The 12,802-nt window shown below is 44.8% G+C and overlaps 3 protein-coding genes across 6 annotated transcripts in view; 1 reads left to right on the top strand and 2 right to left on the bottom strand.

Annotated features, from left to right (window-relative positions):
* POLE3 (DNA polymerase epsilon 3, accessory subunit) overlaps nucleotides 1–12,802 on the bottom strand; it is a 353,914-nt gene that overhangs the window by 41,648 nt on the left and 299,464 nt on the right. The window lies entirely within an intron of this gene.
* CDC26 (cell division cycle 26) overlaps nucleotides 1–12,802 on the bottom strand; it is a 258,302-nt gene that overhangs the window by 203,112 nt on the left and 42,388 nt on the right. The gene's annotated exons all lie outside the window — the stretch shown is intronic.
* Nucleotides 5,404–12,802, top strand: part of RGS3 (regulator of G protein signaling 3) — a 133,210-nt gene continuing 125,811 nt past the window's right edge. For 2 of the 4 annotated variants that reach the window (XM_050760974.1, XM_050760978.1), the window contains exon 1: nucleotides 7,016–7,225. In XM_050760974.1, the coding sequence (XP_050616931.1) occupies nucleotides 7,147–7,225 (79 nt within the window). In that variant the 5' untranslated portion in view covers nucleotides 7,016–7,146. Of the gene's footprint in view, nucleotides 5,530–7,015; nucleotides 7,226–12,802 lie in introns of those variants that run through there. The other 2 variants (XM_050760975.1, XM_050760973.1) reach the window with 2 other exon arrangements.

The raw sequence follows: 12,802 nt of genomic DNA, 5'->3' as shown, positions 1-12,802 counted from the left end.
CAGTCTTTTAGTTGTTTCAGGTGAAGGGAAAATCCAGTTCCTGTTATTCCATCTTGGCTAGAAGCAGAAGTCTATATTGTTTTTTAATTTTGAAAAACTGAGGGCCTCTGGAATGTAGGATTATGCCAGGCCAAGTTCTCATTATCAGGCCAGGAAAAGCAGCTCTTGAAGAGGCTGAAAGGGCTTCCAGCCTAACTGCGAGGGCGCTGAGTCATTCTAGCAGAGACGGGGCACTCTGCTTTTCTGGCTCTTATCAAGTCTTTAGCTTTTATCTTTGGACTTAACTTACTAGTTCACATTCCTTTGGTGGTGAAGGTTTGGTCTTTTCCACTTTGAAGCAGTATCTCTCAGCTTACACTTGAAATCTTGAATCTTTTACTTGGTTCTCTTCAGTCCCTGTTTGTGTATTTAGGTCACTAGAGGCTTTTACATCTGGGGCAAATTAAAGTTCCTCAGTGATATTTACAGCAACCAGCATCTGTTCCTGTAGAGAACAATTAACCCAAAGATACTATGTTGTTCTACCTTGAAGATGACTTGCAGAGACACTTTTAAAAGGCAAATCCTTCCTTTCAAGGGTGAATAAAATACCACTTAATAAAGCATTCCAGCTGGTTAAATTTAGGACATGAAAAAAAACCCGCCCCAAGAATATGGTCTGGCTTTGAGCCCAGGGTGTTTTTCCTTTTAGAGTAAATGTGGTACCTTTTCATTCATGTGAAGTCGTTGCCCCCCAGCATTTTATTTCGGGATGAAAGGTCAGCAGGGACTGTCTTGTTGCTAAATCTAATGGACACTTCTCAGTTATTAACCTACTGGACCTCTTAACCATATTTGACACTGTTGACTGTTATTTCCTTCTTAATACATCCCTTGACTTTTCCTTCCCCTTTCTGGCCTTTCTTCCTCTGCCTGTTTTTTCAGTTGGTACGATTCTTGGTTCTGTCTTGAGCTTTCTCACATTAAACATTCCCTGTGGGCTGTCTTATGCATGCCTATGGCCTCACAGGGAATTCCTAAATCTATATTTCTAGCCTAAGTATTTTTTGCTGAGCTTCAGTCCATTGTGTTCAACTCTTCACTTGACATCTTCACTTGGGCAGCACGTGGGTCACTCAACCTTAGCAGGCTCACAGTTGAACTCATCCATTCTCCCCTCAGTTCAGCCCTGCCTCCCATGTTCTTCATCTCTGTAAAGGGCACTTCTAAACAATTTCTCAAGCCAGAATTCCTTGCATTCCATCTTCTACTCAATCACCATGGCCTATTGATTCTATCTCTTTCCATCCCTACTGCCATTTCACTAGTTTGGTCATTGTCATCTTTTACCTGGATGACTAGAAAAGACTTCTAAGAGCAATTTTTGCTTCCAACCCTCATGTCATGCAAATGCCCCCACCCCCTAACCAATTCATTTTTTTTTTTCATATTCTAGCCAGAGCAATCTTTCTAAAATGTGAATTAAAGGCTGTTGAGATCTTGCTTAAAATCTTTGACAACTGCTGTATGCTCTTAAAATGAAGCCCAGGCTCCTTATAATAAAATATGAAGCCCAGTATGATTTTTTTTTTTTTTTTTTTTTGAGACAGAGTTGCACTTTTGTCTTCCAGGCTGGAGTGCAATGTGGCGACCTCGGCTCACTGCAACCTCCTTCTCCTGGATTTAAGCCATTCTCCTGCCTCAGCCTCCCGATTAGCTGGGATTGCAGGCATGCACCACCACACTGGCTAGTTTTGTATTTTTAGTAGAGATGGGGTTTCACCATGTTGGCCAGGCTGGTCTCGAACTCCTGAACTCAGGTGATCCACCTGCCTCAACCTCCCAAAGTGCTGGGATTACGGGCATGAGTCATCACGCCTGGCTGAGGCCCTGTATGATTTGGCCCCGTTTGCCTTTTTGCATATTATTGATTCCCTCACATTCTAAGTTCCCTACCACATTTCCCATTGTTCAGTTCCTCAAACGTACAACATCCCCTCTCACTTTCTGGCCTTTAAATGTTTTGTTCTTTCTGCCTGTAACCCTTCCTTCCTCTCCTATACTTGGCTAACTCATCCTGCAGGTGACTTTCTTTGGACAGTCTTCCCCGATCTCCTTTATCATCTTGGTCTGCCTAGCTCCCCAGATTAAGTGAAATGTTATTCTGTGCTTCCGGAGGTTGCTGTGTTTCCTCTATTGTAATGCTCACCCAATCTCCCACTTGACTATAAACTCCATCTTGTTCACTGCTATACGTGTCCCCAGTGCCCAGTTACAAGGCTCAGCTCCATAGGTGCTTAGCAAACACTTGTTGAATTGAACTTTAATGTGTCAGTAGCCACAGAAGTCTCAGTCCTGCTAGACTGCCGCCTCGCCACTCTGAGCAGGAGGACTGCTGGGAGAGATGGTATTCTATAATGGTTCTCTTGCTGGGAGCTGGCTTTTTGTTTCCCCACTGTTTATTTACTAGCTTAGCAACCTGATTCAGTTAACAACTCTGCATCTTTGTTGCTTCGTATATACATACAAATGCTTGAACTTTCTGAAAGCAAATGATGTGACCAGATTTTTTTTCTTTTTTATTTCCTTGGTTACTAGAAAACCCAGGTAGTTTTCGAGGCAAATTCTATAAGACCTTCAAGAAACAGATGATGCCAATGCAATTTTGGCTATTTCAGAACCTAGGAAAAAAATGAAGGGTTGTCAGCGCTAGGTAGGAAACTAGACAAAGACAAAAACCAAATAAGGTTAGAAACAGGAAACTATAGACAAAAGGTCAAAGGTAGAAATCCCAACATAGACCAATTTGACTGACAACTATAGATGTAAAAATACTAATAAAATATTAGCAAACCAAATCCCACAGTATATGCATGATCAAGTTGGCATTGATCTCAGAAATGCAAAGATGGTTCAAATTTTGCATATTACTAATTGTAAAATTTGCAAATTTATACAACCAGTTTGCAATGCTTTTCTCTTATAATTTAAAATATCTTTGTATCTTGGCTTTCTTTCTCTTTCCTAAAGCTGTTTATTTGTAGTTTTCTTTTTATGCATTAGTCAATTGTGTTTCCTTTCTTGTACAATGCTTATTCATGTTCTTTGGTACATCTGTCTTTTTCTACTTGACTTATAAGATTTCTTTGTACATATTTGCCATATATTTTATAAACATTTTAAATTCTTTTTTTTTTTTTTGAGATGGAGTTTCACTCTTGTCACCCAAGCTGGAGTGCACTGGCGCGATCTCAGCTCACTGCTACCTCTTTAACTTTATTTCCTTTTAAAATTTTCTTCTGGCCGGGCTCAGTGGCTCACACCTGTATTCCCAGCACTTTGGGAGGCCAAGACGGGCGAATCACAAGGTCAGAAGATCGAGACCATCCTGGCTAACAGGTGAAACCCCATCTCTACTAAAAATACAAAAAATTAGCGGGACGTGTTAGCGGGTGCCTGTAGTCCCAGCTACTCGGGAGGCTGAGGCAGGAGAATGGCATGAACCTGGGAGGTGGAGCTTGCAGTGAGCCGAGATTGCGCCACTGCACTCCAGCCTAGGTGACAGAGCGAGACACTATCTCAAAAAAAATTTTTTTTTCTTCTGAATTAGCTTATTCCTCTTCTGACTTTTTTAAATGAATTTTTAGTTAAAACACTTTAAATCTTTGTTATTTTCTAAATAAATTATCCCCTTGAACTTTCTGCTCTATTCCATTGATCTGTCTTTTCTTTCTAGTTTTATTTTCTAGTTTTATATTATTTAACACCATTTAACATCTGGTAGTCCAAGTTCCCTTTATTATTATTTTTCTAAGTTTTCTTGGTTATTATTGGGCTAGATGATATCTTAAAGTTACTAAGATTCTTTGAGAGTTATTATGAAAATGCACCCAAATAAATCCATTTAGTCCCTTCCTTTCAAAACTCAAGTATTCCTTATTCTTCCAGATATAGTCAGTCTTTAAAAAAATGCCTAAAATCCGCCCGCCTTGGCCTCCCAAAGTGCTGGGATTACAGGAGATCGAGATCATCCTGGCTGACACAGAGAAACCCTGTCTCTACTAAAAATACAAAAAGTTAGCTGGGCGTGGTGGCAGGCACCTGTAGTCCCAGCTACTTGGGAGGTTGAGGCAGGAGAATGGCGTGAGCCTGGGAGGTGGAGCTTGCAGTGAGCCGAGATCGTGCCACTGCACTCCAGCCTGGGCGACAAAGCGAGACTGCATCTCAAAAAAAAAAAAAAAAAAAAAAAAATGCCTAAAATCATTGCTTGATACTTTATTAAGTGCTTCAAATCAATCTGTGTATATGAATATGGTATATATGTAGTGTATGTGTTTTGTGTGCATGCATCTGTGTGATGTGTGTGCTTATATATATGCATAGGATGCATATATAATGTGTGGGGTGTGTTTGTATATGCATGTGAGGTTTGTATGTAGTGTGTTTATGTATGTGTATATGTGCATATGATGTGACTGTGTGTGTACATGGGATATGTTAAGGTATGTGTATTTATGTGCACAGAGTGTATTATTGTTATAATGTGTGTGGTATGATGATGTATGTGTGGAGCGTGTGTGGACATGTGTGAGGTGGAAGAGCCCCAGGGGGTGCTAGAATGCTCAGAACATGTGAGAAAGCCAGGCTTGGTCAAACTCTCCTGCCTTCTTGGGGAGAGCAGGGCCATGACCATGAGCTTTTCTGGATGTTGCTTGTGGACAGCAGTGTGGGTTAATAGCGCCAGTATCTCCTGAAGTGCCCTGCCCAAACTCCCACTCACCTCTCTCCTCCATCTCTTGAGGAAAGGGTAATCGACCTGTCCTTTTAGGAAAAGGAAGCTTCCAGCATGCTACTAAGTAAAGGAACCTTGCTGGTGGTGGTGAAGGTGATATCACCAGAGGGGCCAGCTCAGGATCAGGCTGGCCTTGCAGTCTTCCAACTGAATAGGTTAGCTGCTGAGTGGGGCAGGAATCAGGAGGGGACCTACAAAGCAGTGGGATCTTTGTTCCCATTACCAGGTGTAAGTGCCCAGTATGGGCCTCGGTCTTTTCTCTCCTAGGTCACATTCAGACAGCACACCTCTGCCCAGTTCTCTTTCTGGATCTCACCCTCCTGAGTGTTGCACCTGCAGGTTGCTCACAGCCTCCCGAGTCCAATATAGTCTCCCCTTTGGGAGGAGGCTCTACAGTGGTCCCTGGCAAAGTTGTGAAGAAGTGACTGTCATCTTGAGCACATCACCTTTCCTTTCCCTGTGGGCCTTGCTTTGCTCTGTTTCCTGAACACCATGCTTTCTAGTTCCTCCTGGGAGTAAATACCCCTTGCATGGGGCATCTTCAGGCCAAACTCATGCTCCCATCTTGCTCCTGCAGGTCTGCCACGTCTCTGTGCTCAGTGTCCTGTCTACATCCTGTAGCTTGAGCCTGAGGTTGCCCATATTCCCTGGTTGGATGGAGTGACTGAGCCCTGATATCACTCTACCCAGAAGAGATGAGTGAACTCAAACTTCTCCAGCCAGGAAGAGGATCAGGCATGCCCAAGTCCAGGGTGCAGGTAAGTCCATCTGTCATTGGCTTGAGGCTAGGAGAGTGGACCTGCTCTTGTTAAAGGCAGTGTTCACTGTGTGTGTGTGTAACCGAGGTTGGAGGGGGAGAGCGGGGTGGGGGGTACAGTAAAGAGCAGGGTAGGACTTCACGAAGTGCCAGGATTCAAACAATCCTATGGCATTTATGTGACTTATCACCAGTTTGCTGATTCAGGGCTCCTTCTCCAGTTTCTGTTCCTCACTGGTGGCCACCTGACCCTGTGGCGTTTGCTCTCTGCACCTGCTGTTGGCCATGGGGCAGATGTGGAGGCCAAGGAAGAATAGGACAATGGTGTTTAGGGCAGACAGGCCTGGGTTCAAATTTCAGCTGTGCCTATTCCTAGCTCTACAAACCTTGGGCATGTCACCTGTCTTCTCTGCCTGAGGTTCAGATTTCTTCCTGGTAAATTGGGGCTAATACTTATTAGACATACTGTGAAGATTAACTGAGATGATATGTGTAAATTGCCCAGCTCAGCCTCTGGCATCTGGTACTCAACACATAACTCTTCTCTCCACTTTCTCTCTTGCATCTCCCCATCTTGTTTTTGAGTGGATCACTGAACCACAAATATCCACTTGGCGATGAAGTCTGGGGAACAGGGACAAATACCAACACTTCCCATTTTTAGATTTACGAGACTAACAGCTTTCCTTCCCACAGTGGCAACAGTCAGAGATTTGCAGAGCAGATGTCTTGGTGTGAAACTGCTATCCGGAGGTGTCCTGTAAATGTTTGCCGACAAAGCAGCACAGGGGTTGACCTTCCAACTCTGCCTTACTGCAGCAGGCTGGGGGATTCACCCATCCCCTCTGTTTCCTGTGCCTTCCTCTTTCTCAGAGGCTGTAGGCCTGTCCTGCTGTCCGGTGGCATCAGGCTGTGGGATGGGGGGCCATCAGGTTGGTTGGAGCAAGCTGCTCCCATCTGTGTCAGGCAGCACTTGTTCAAGAGGAGGCTCAAGAGAGTGATCCAGGACGCAGGGTTTGGGAAGAGGATGCAGCCTGGTGGGGGGCAACTTGTCCAAGCGCAGAGAACACTTCTCCAAACCTCATTGCCCTGGACCATCGGGTGCTCCTTTGCCTTTGCTTGGATCTAATGATTATAGGTGTGAGCTTCAAAGCAGGTTATAAACCCGACTAATTGCTGGTCTAGGAGAGCTGGACCAGGAGGCCAAGCCTGCCCAGAGTAGAGTGGGCACCCCGGACTGGGGCCTCTCGTGGGACTGGCCCTTCAAACTGGGAGCGCGGTGCTGGGGCCGGGAGCCCCGGGGTGGCCGCACGGTCCTGCCGGCTCCTGGGGTGGCTGCCCTCTCTGCTCAGCGCGGGTCCGCGGCGCCTGCCTCTCCCACCCCGGCCCTGCGCTGCTCTGGCAGGTGGAACTCTCCCCATTCAAACCCGCGCGGGCCAATCAGGGCCGGGCGCGCCCGGGCCGTTCCAACGCGCGGGGCAGCCCTGCCTCCCGCTCGCGCTCCTCCCGCGCTGGAGACTCCGGCGCAGGGGGCGGTGAGCCTGCTGCCTCGGTTACTGGGGAGCAACACAGCCGCCTTGGGTTTCAGGCACTCCTGTCCGAGTCGCAGTGGGACGCCATGGAGCGCTCCCTGCACCGCGTCTCCCTCGGGAGCCGGCGTGCCCACCCGGACTTGTCCTTCTACCTCACCACCTTTGGTAAGTGCCCGCTGGGGCCGGCGGCAGGGGCTGCCTCACCCTGTTCCCAGCGCCCGGAAATGCAGCCCCTCGTGGTGACAGGCGAGGCTGGGAGCAGGTGCTCTTTCTATCTGGGGTCACCTTCTCTGGCCCCTTTCTCCTGTGACTGCCCAGGAGGGGCTCAGGGCACAGGCTCAGTCCAAGCAAGCTGCTGGACACCACCTGCTGTCCGACCATGGGTGCCAACTGCAGTTGGTTCTGCCTCACTTGGCTGGAATAATCACACTCTAGTTAATCTTTCAGAGACCCAGGTTGTCACCACTGAGTTTCTCATTAGCAAGCAGCTCAGGTTAAATCAAGGTCTTGTTATAGCAACAGGAGATCTCATTCACCCACTTTCCTTTGGCTCAGGGAGCGGACAGGTGCTGGATCCTTTGGCTCTGCTGCCTTGCAGGCTCACTTGGAGGCTGCAATCTGACTTTGTTGGGTATCTGAGCCACAGTAGAGATGGGAGAATTCTCTCCTCCAAGACAGAACAATCCCTTAGGAGGGTCCCAGGGCTGCCTCAGGGTTTAAGGTGGAAAGAAATGAACAGCAGGCCTCACTCCCAAGCCCCTAGGTAGCAGACTGAGTTTCCCCTAATAACAGCTGGGCGGCAGCTGCCCAAAGGCCTGGACAAACCTGTCCTTCCTGATAGCCATAGTAAAGGTAGCAACCCTACCCTAGAGGATAGCCCTTCATTTCCTCACTGGTCCTGCAACTCCCTGTGGAGAGGGGTTATTTTTCCTCTGTGAAGACTTGAAACTAAGAAGTCTTCCATGAGCCAGTGGCAGAGTTGGTAGCTGAGCTTAAGCCTTCAAGAGATGACCCGTCCAGCGCATTTTTGTTTGAACTTGCATACAATTTCCTTCTAAAGGTTGGGGCTGTTATTGCAACATAACTGGACATTGCCCAGCTTTCAAAGACAGACTGCCCAAGGAGTTGGTCCCTCCCTGGGGTTCCTGGCTGTTCTGCTTTCAGGCTTACTCCTGCCCAACACACTTGGTTTTCCACAACCTGCTTTTTTTCCCTAGGGGTAGAGGGAATGATGGAAGAGCAATGGCTTGGCCCCTTGAAATTGCCTGACGTCTGGCAGCAGGAATTCTCTGGTCCAGTTGGTGGAAGATAAAGGGCAATTAACTAGCCATCATTTGTTGAGCACTTACCATTGCCATTCCTTATGTCAAGTGTTTTACCTGCATTATCTCACTTAATGCCCCAGCCTAGGAGGCAATTCCTGCTAACCCCATTGGGATGCAGGGCTCTATGAGACAAGGGTGGTTTCCAGGATGATCTGTGTTGGCTGGGCTAGGAGTGGTCAGGAAAGGGTGTCAGGGAGCTGTGAGGTCCTCTTACCTTAGCTGTGTCCTGATTAAAAAGTAAAAATGTGTTTGCTTTTTTCCTCCTTATCATGGTAACATGTGTTTACTGCTGAAAACTTAGTTAAAAGAAGAAAGTGAAAATCCTTGTAATCTGACTTCCCAGGGAGACAGACCACTGTTAACTTTCTGATTTATATCCTTCCATGCTTATTTCCATACCTATTTCTCTCTCTCTGTGTGTGTGTGTATTTAGACATCAAATTTCAATACAATTGAGATCAAGTTTGTATGGACAATTTTGTAACCCATATGTTTTCCTTAGTGGCCTGATGTGAATATTTCCTTGCATTGGTCCATGTTCTTCTATTGGATTAATCTCCCTGCCAGATCTGGGAAGTTGGGGAGGATTCAGGCCCAGCAGGGAGTGGATCTTCCTGCCCAGCCATGGCCTCAGGGCTGAGTCCGATGGGTATCAGGGAAGGTTGCTGCTTGAAGAAGTGGCTGTGACCTGAGTGTGCAGGAGGCAGGCAGGAGCCTGGGTGGGGTGGGAAGCCACCTGCTCTTATTTGTGCAGGCTCCTCTCACATCTCTCTTGAGAGTATTTGAGAAATTCTCTCCTGTTTTCTGCACTGGTTGTGTTTCCCTGGGTGCCATTTGTCGTGGTGCCCCTCTTTCAGGCTGCTGATTTTCTTTATCCACTATGATCTTTGCTGATCTGCTTATGAGCAAAGATTCTTATCAGTGGTTTCCAAACCTGGCCAAATATCAGAAGCATGTGGGGAGCCTGTTAAAAAGACACAGATTCCTAGAATCTTCTTCCGGAGACTCTGGTTTAATAGGTCTGGGGTGGATCCTGAGAATATGAACATTTAAGAAGCCGCAGAGTGTTCTGACTGTCATCCAGGTTTGGAAGCTATGGATTCAGCGTCAGTTTTGTAGCCAGTGGGGACCACTTTTACTGTGAAGGTTTTGGCTAAGTTTTTCAGTCCGCTGGCCTTTCCTTAGCATAGTAGGTAGCCCCTGGCCTTATACAGTGAGCTTTGCCTTGGTAGAACCAGGTGAAGATGTTGCTTAGCTAGTAGTTTCCTGAACACAGACATGTAAAGGGAGCGTAATCATCTATGGAAATATAAAGAGACAAAACTGTTTTGATCGGAATTCCCTTTGGGGAGAGTATTGCATGATATATATATATATATTTGTGTGTACACATGAACACAACCCCTTGTCCCCCAAAAGGGGTATGTTCAAGTGACATTATTGAAAGACATTGCCTTCTGAGGAGGTGGCCTTACTTCAGGAGAAGGGACTAGGCAAGTTGAAGCTAGGATCCAGCTACTCTAGAGGGATTTTTTTCTTTATTGTAAAAACTGATGTAATGTGAAGTCATTGTAGGTATACATAATATTTTTCTCCAGGATTATGTATTTTCTTTTGATTAGGATATTTGCTGGTTTTTCTTGTAATAGCTTTATTGAGATATAATTCAGATATATGCAATTCACTCATTTAAACCATACAATTCAATGGTTTTTAGTATATTCACAGAGTTGTGTAACTATTATCACAATTTTAGAACATTTTCATTCCCTCAAAAAGAGATATTATGCTCTTTAGCTTGTACCATCATCCCTTGTCCCCAGCCCTAAGCAATCACTATTCTTTCTCTCTCTAGATTTGCCTATTCTAGACATTTCGTATAAATGGAATCGTATGTTTTTTTGTGACTGACTTCTTTCACTTAGCATAATGTTATAGCAGATATCAGTACTCCATCCATTTTTGTGGCTGAATAGTATTCATTGTATCAATATACCACATTTTAAAAATTTATTCATCTGGTGATGAATATTTTGGTTGTTTCTCCCTTTTGACTATTGTGAATAATACTGCCATGAACATTTGTGAACAAGTTTTTGTGTGGACAAATGTTTTCATTTCTCTTCATATACACACAGTATATACCTAGGAGTAGATTTGCTGGGTCCTATGGTAACTCTGTGTTTAACTATTTAGGGAGCTGCCAAACTCTTTTCCAATGTGTGTGTATCATTTTACGTTCCCATCAGCAGTGTATGTGGGTTTTGGTTTTTCCACATCCTCACCAACACTTCTTATTATCTGACTTTTTAATTCTAGCCATCCTAGTGGGTGTGAATTGATGTTCATTATAGTTTCGATTTGCATTTCCTGATGACCCATGATGTTGAACATCTTTTTCATGTGCTCATTATTTATATATCTTCTTTGGAGAAGAATGTATTCAGATCTTTTGTTCATTTTAAAATTGGGCTCTTTGTCTTGTTATTATTGAGTTGTAAGATTTCTTTGTATATTCTAGATGAAAGCTCCTTAACAGATATATGATTTGCAAATATATTCTCTCAATCTGTGGGGTTTTTTCACTTTCTTAATAGTGTTCATTGAACCCCAAGCTTTTTTTTTGGGGATGGGGTCTTGCTCTGTTGCCCAGGCGGGAGTGCAGTGGCACGATCATGGCTCCCCTTTGACCATGCAGCTTTGACCGTCTGTGCTCAAGTGATCCTCTCACCTGAGCCTCCTGAGTAGCTGGTACTATAGACTTGCACCACCATAGCTGGCTAAATTTTCTTATGTAAAAAAAACTTTTTGTAGAGATGAGTTCTCCCTATGTTGCCCAGGCTAGTCTTGAACTCATGGATTCAAGCAATCTCCTGCCTTGGCCTCCCAAAGTGCTGGGATTATAGGCATGAACCACTGTGCCCAGCCAGAACCCCAAACATTTTTAATTTTGATGAAGTTCAATTTACTTTTTCTTCTGTTACTTGTACTTTGTGTTATATCTCAGAATTCACTGCCAAATCTAAGGTTCTGTCAGTTACCAAGAGATTTACCTGTATGTTTTCTTCTAAGAGTTTTGTAGTTTTGACTCTTATATTTAGGTATTTGATCCACTTTAAGTTAATTTTTGTGTATGGTATGAGGTAAGAGTTCAGCTTCATTCTTTTGTGTGGCTATCCAGTTGTCCCAGTACCATTTGTTGAAAATACCATCATTTCTCTGTTGGATGATCTTGGTACCTTTATTGAAAATCAATTGCCCATAGACCCACGGGCTTATTTCTAGGCTCTTAATTCTATTCCATTGATCTGTCTGTTATCATTCCAGTATCACACTGTCTTGATTACTATTGCTTTGTAGTAAATTATGAAATCAGGTTGTGTAAATCCTCCAATATTTTTCTTCTCTTTTAAGATCATTTTGGCTGTCCTGGGTCCCTTGAGTTTCCATATGAATTTTAGGCATAATATTTTATATAGAAAATAAAAAACCCAAGTTCACAAAAATGTTGGATAAATAGTTTTAAAATATCATCTTGAAGGGATACCAACTTATTAGTTTGACTGATGAATCAGAGACCTGGGGTCTCTGAACCAAATTTTTAACTTGCTTGGGATCTCTAGTCACCTGGATGTGGTGAGTGGTCAGGAGAGAGAATAGGTTGCCTTTTCTACAGGATATCTGGATCTGGAGATGATGGGCAAGCTGGACATGTTCTGAGGTCCACAGGTGGCTGTGGACATTTGGTGACACAACGCACCTCTCTTTAGAAATGCCAGCCCCCTGTAAACCTGCAAAATGAAAGCTGTCGGGAGCAGCTATAAATGCAGGCTCTAGAGGACTGCCTGGAGTCCCTGATTTGCCAGAGGGAAGTTGGGAAGATGTGGTTCTGGAGACAGAGTAGACTTAGGAGTGTCATTGATTTGCTTGGCATTGTAAATTTTTTTTTTTTTTCCTCATGTTTGTTGTGTTGGCACAATGTTAGCTGGGGCCCGTTCCACTCCTGTCTCTGCCTCTCTTTAGAAGCCATGGAGATAAATAATTCATTTTCTGTAGTGAGAGTGAAGCTTGGGAACAGATGCCAGCCAGCTGCGTGGTGTGTTGGGCAGTGCACGGTCAGGCCTTGAGCTGGAGGCCTTCAATGTGTCCCTGCCAGCTGCCCCTGACTAGCACGTGTTTCCATTCCTGCTGCTCTGAGCCTGGGAGATTCCCTGGCATGGCTGGGGAAACCTATCCAACTGTTTCTCAGGAGCTCATCATTTGCTAGTCATACTCCTCAGTATTTGTTGGCTTTTGTGTCATTCAGAGTCCATCTGCTCGGGAGCTTTCAGAAATTCCTCAAAGTTTCTGGCCTGTAAATAGCCCTTTGTCCTCTTTTCCCATTCGGCTTTGTATGTTCTTTTTAAACATTTAAAAA

This window comes from Macaca thibetana, chromosome 15 (assembly GCF_024542745.1).
Source record: "Macaca thibetana thibetana isolate TM-01 chromosome 15, ASM2454274v1, whole genome shotgun sequence".
Classification (NCBI taxonomy): domain Eukaryota; kingdom Metazoa; phylum Chordata; class Mammalia; order Primates; family Cercopithecidae; genus Macaca; species Macaca thibetana.
This window is presented reverse-complemented; position numbering and strand designations above follow the sequence as displayed.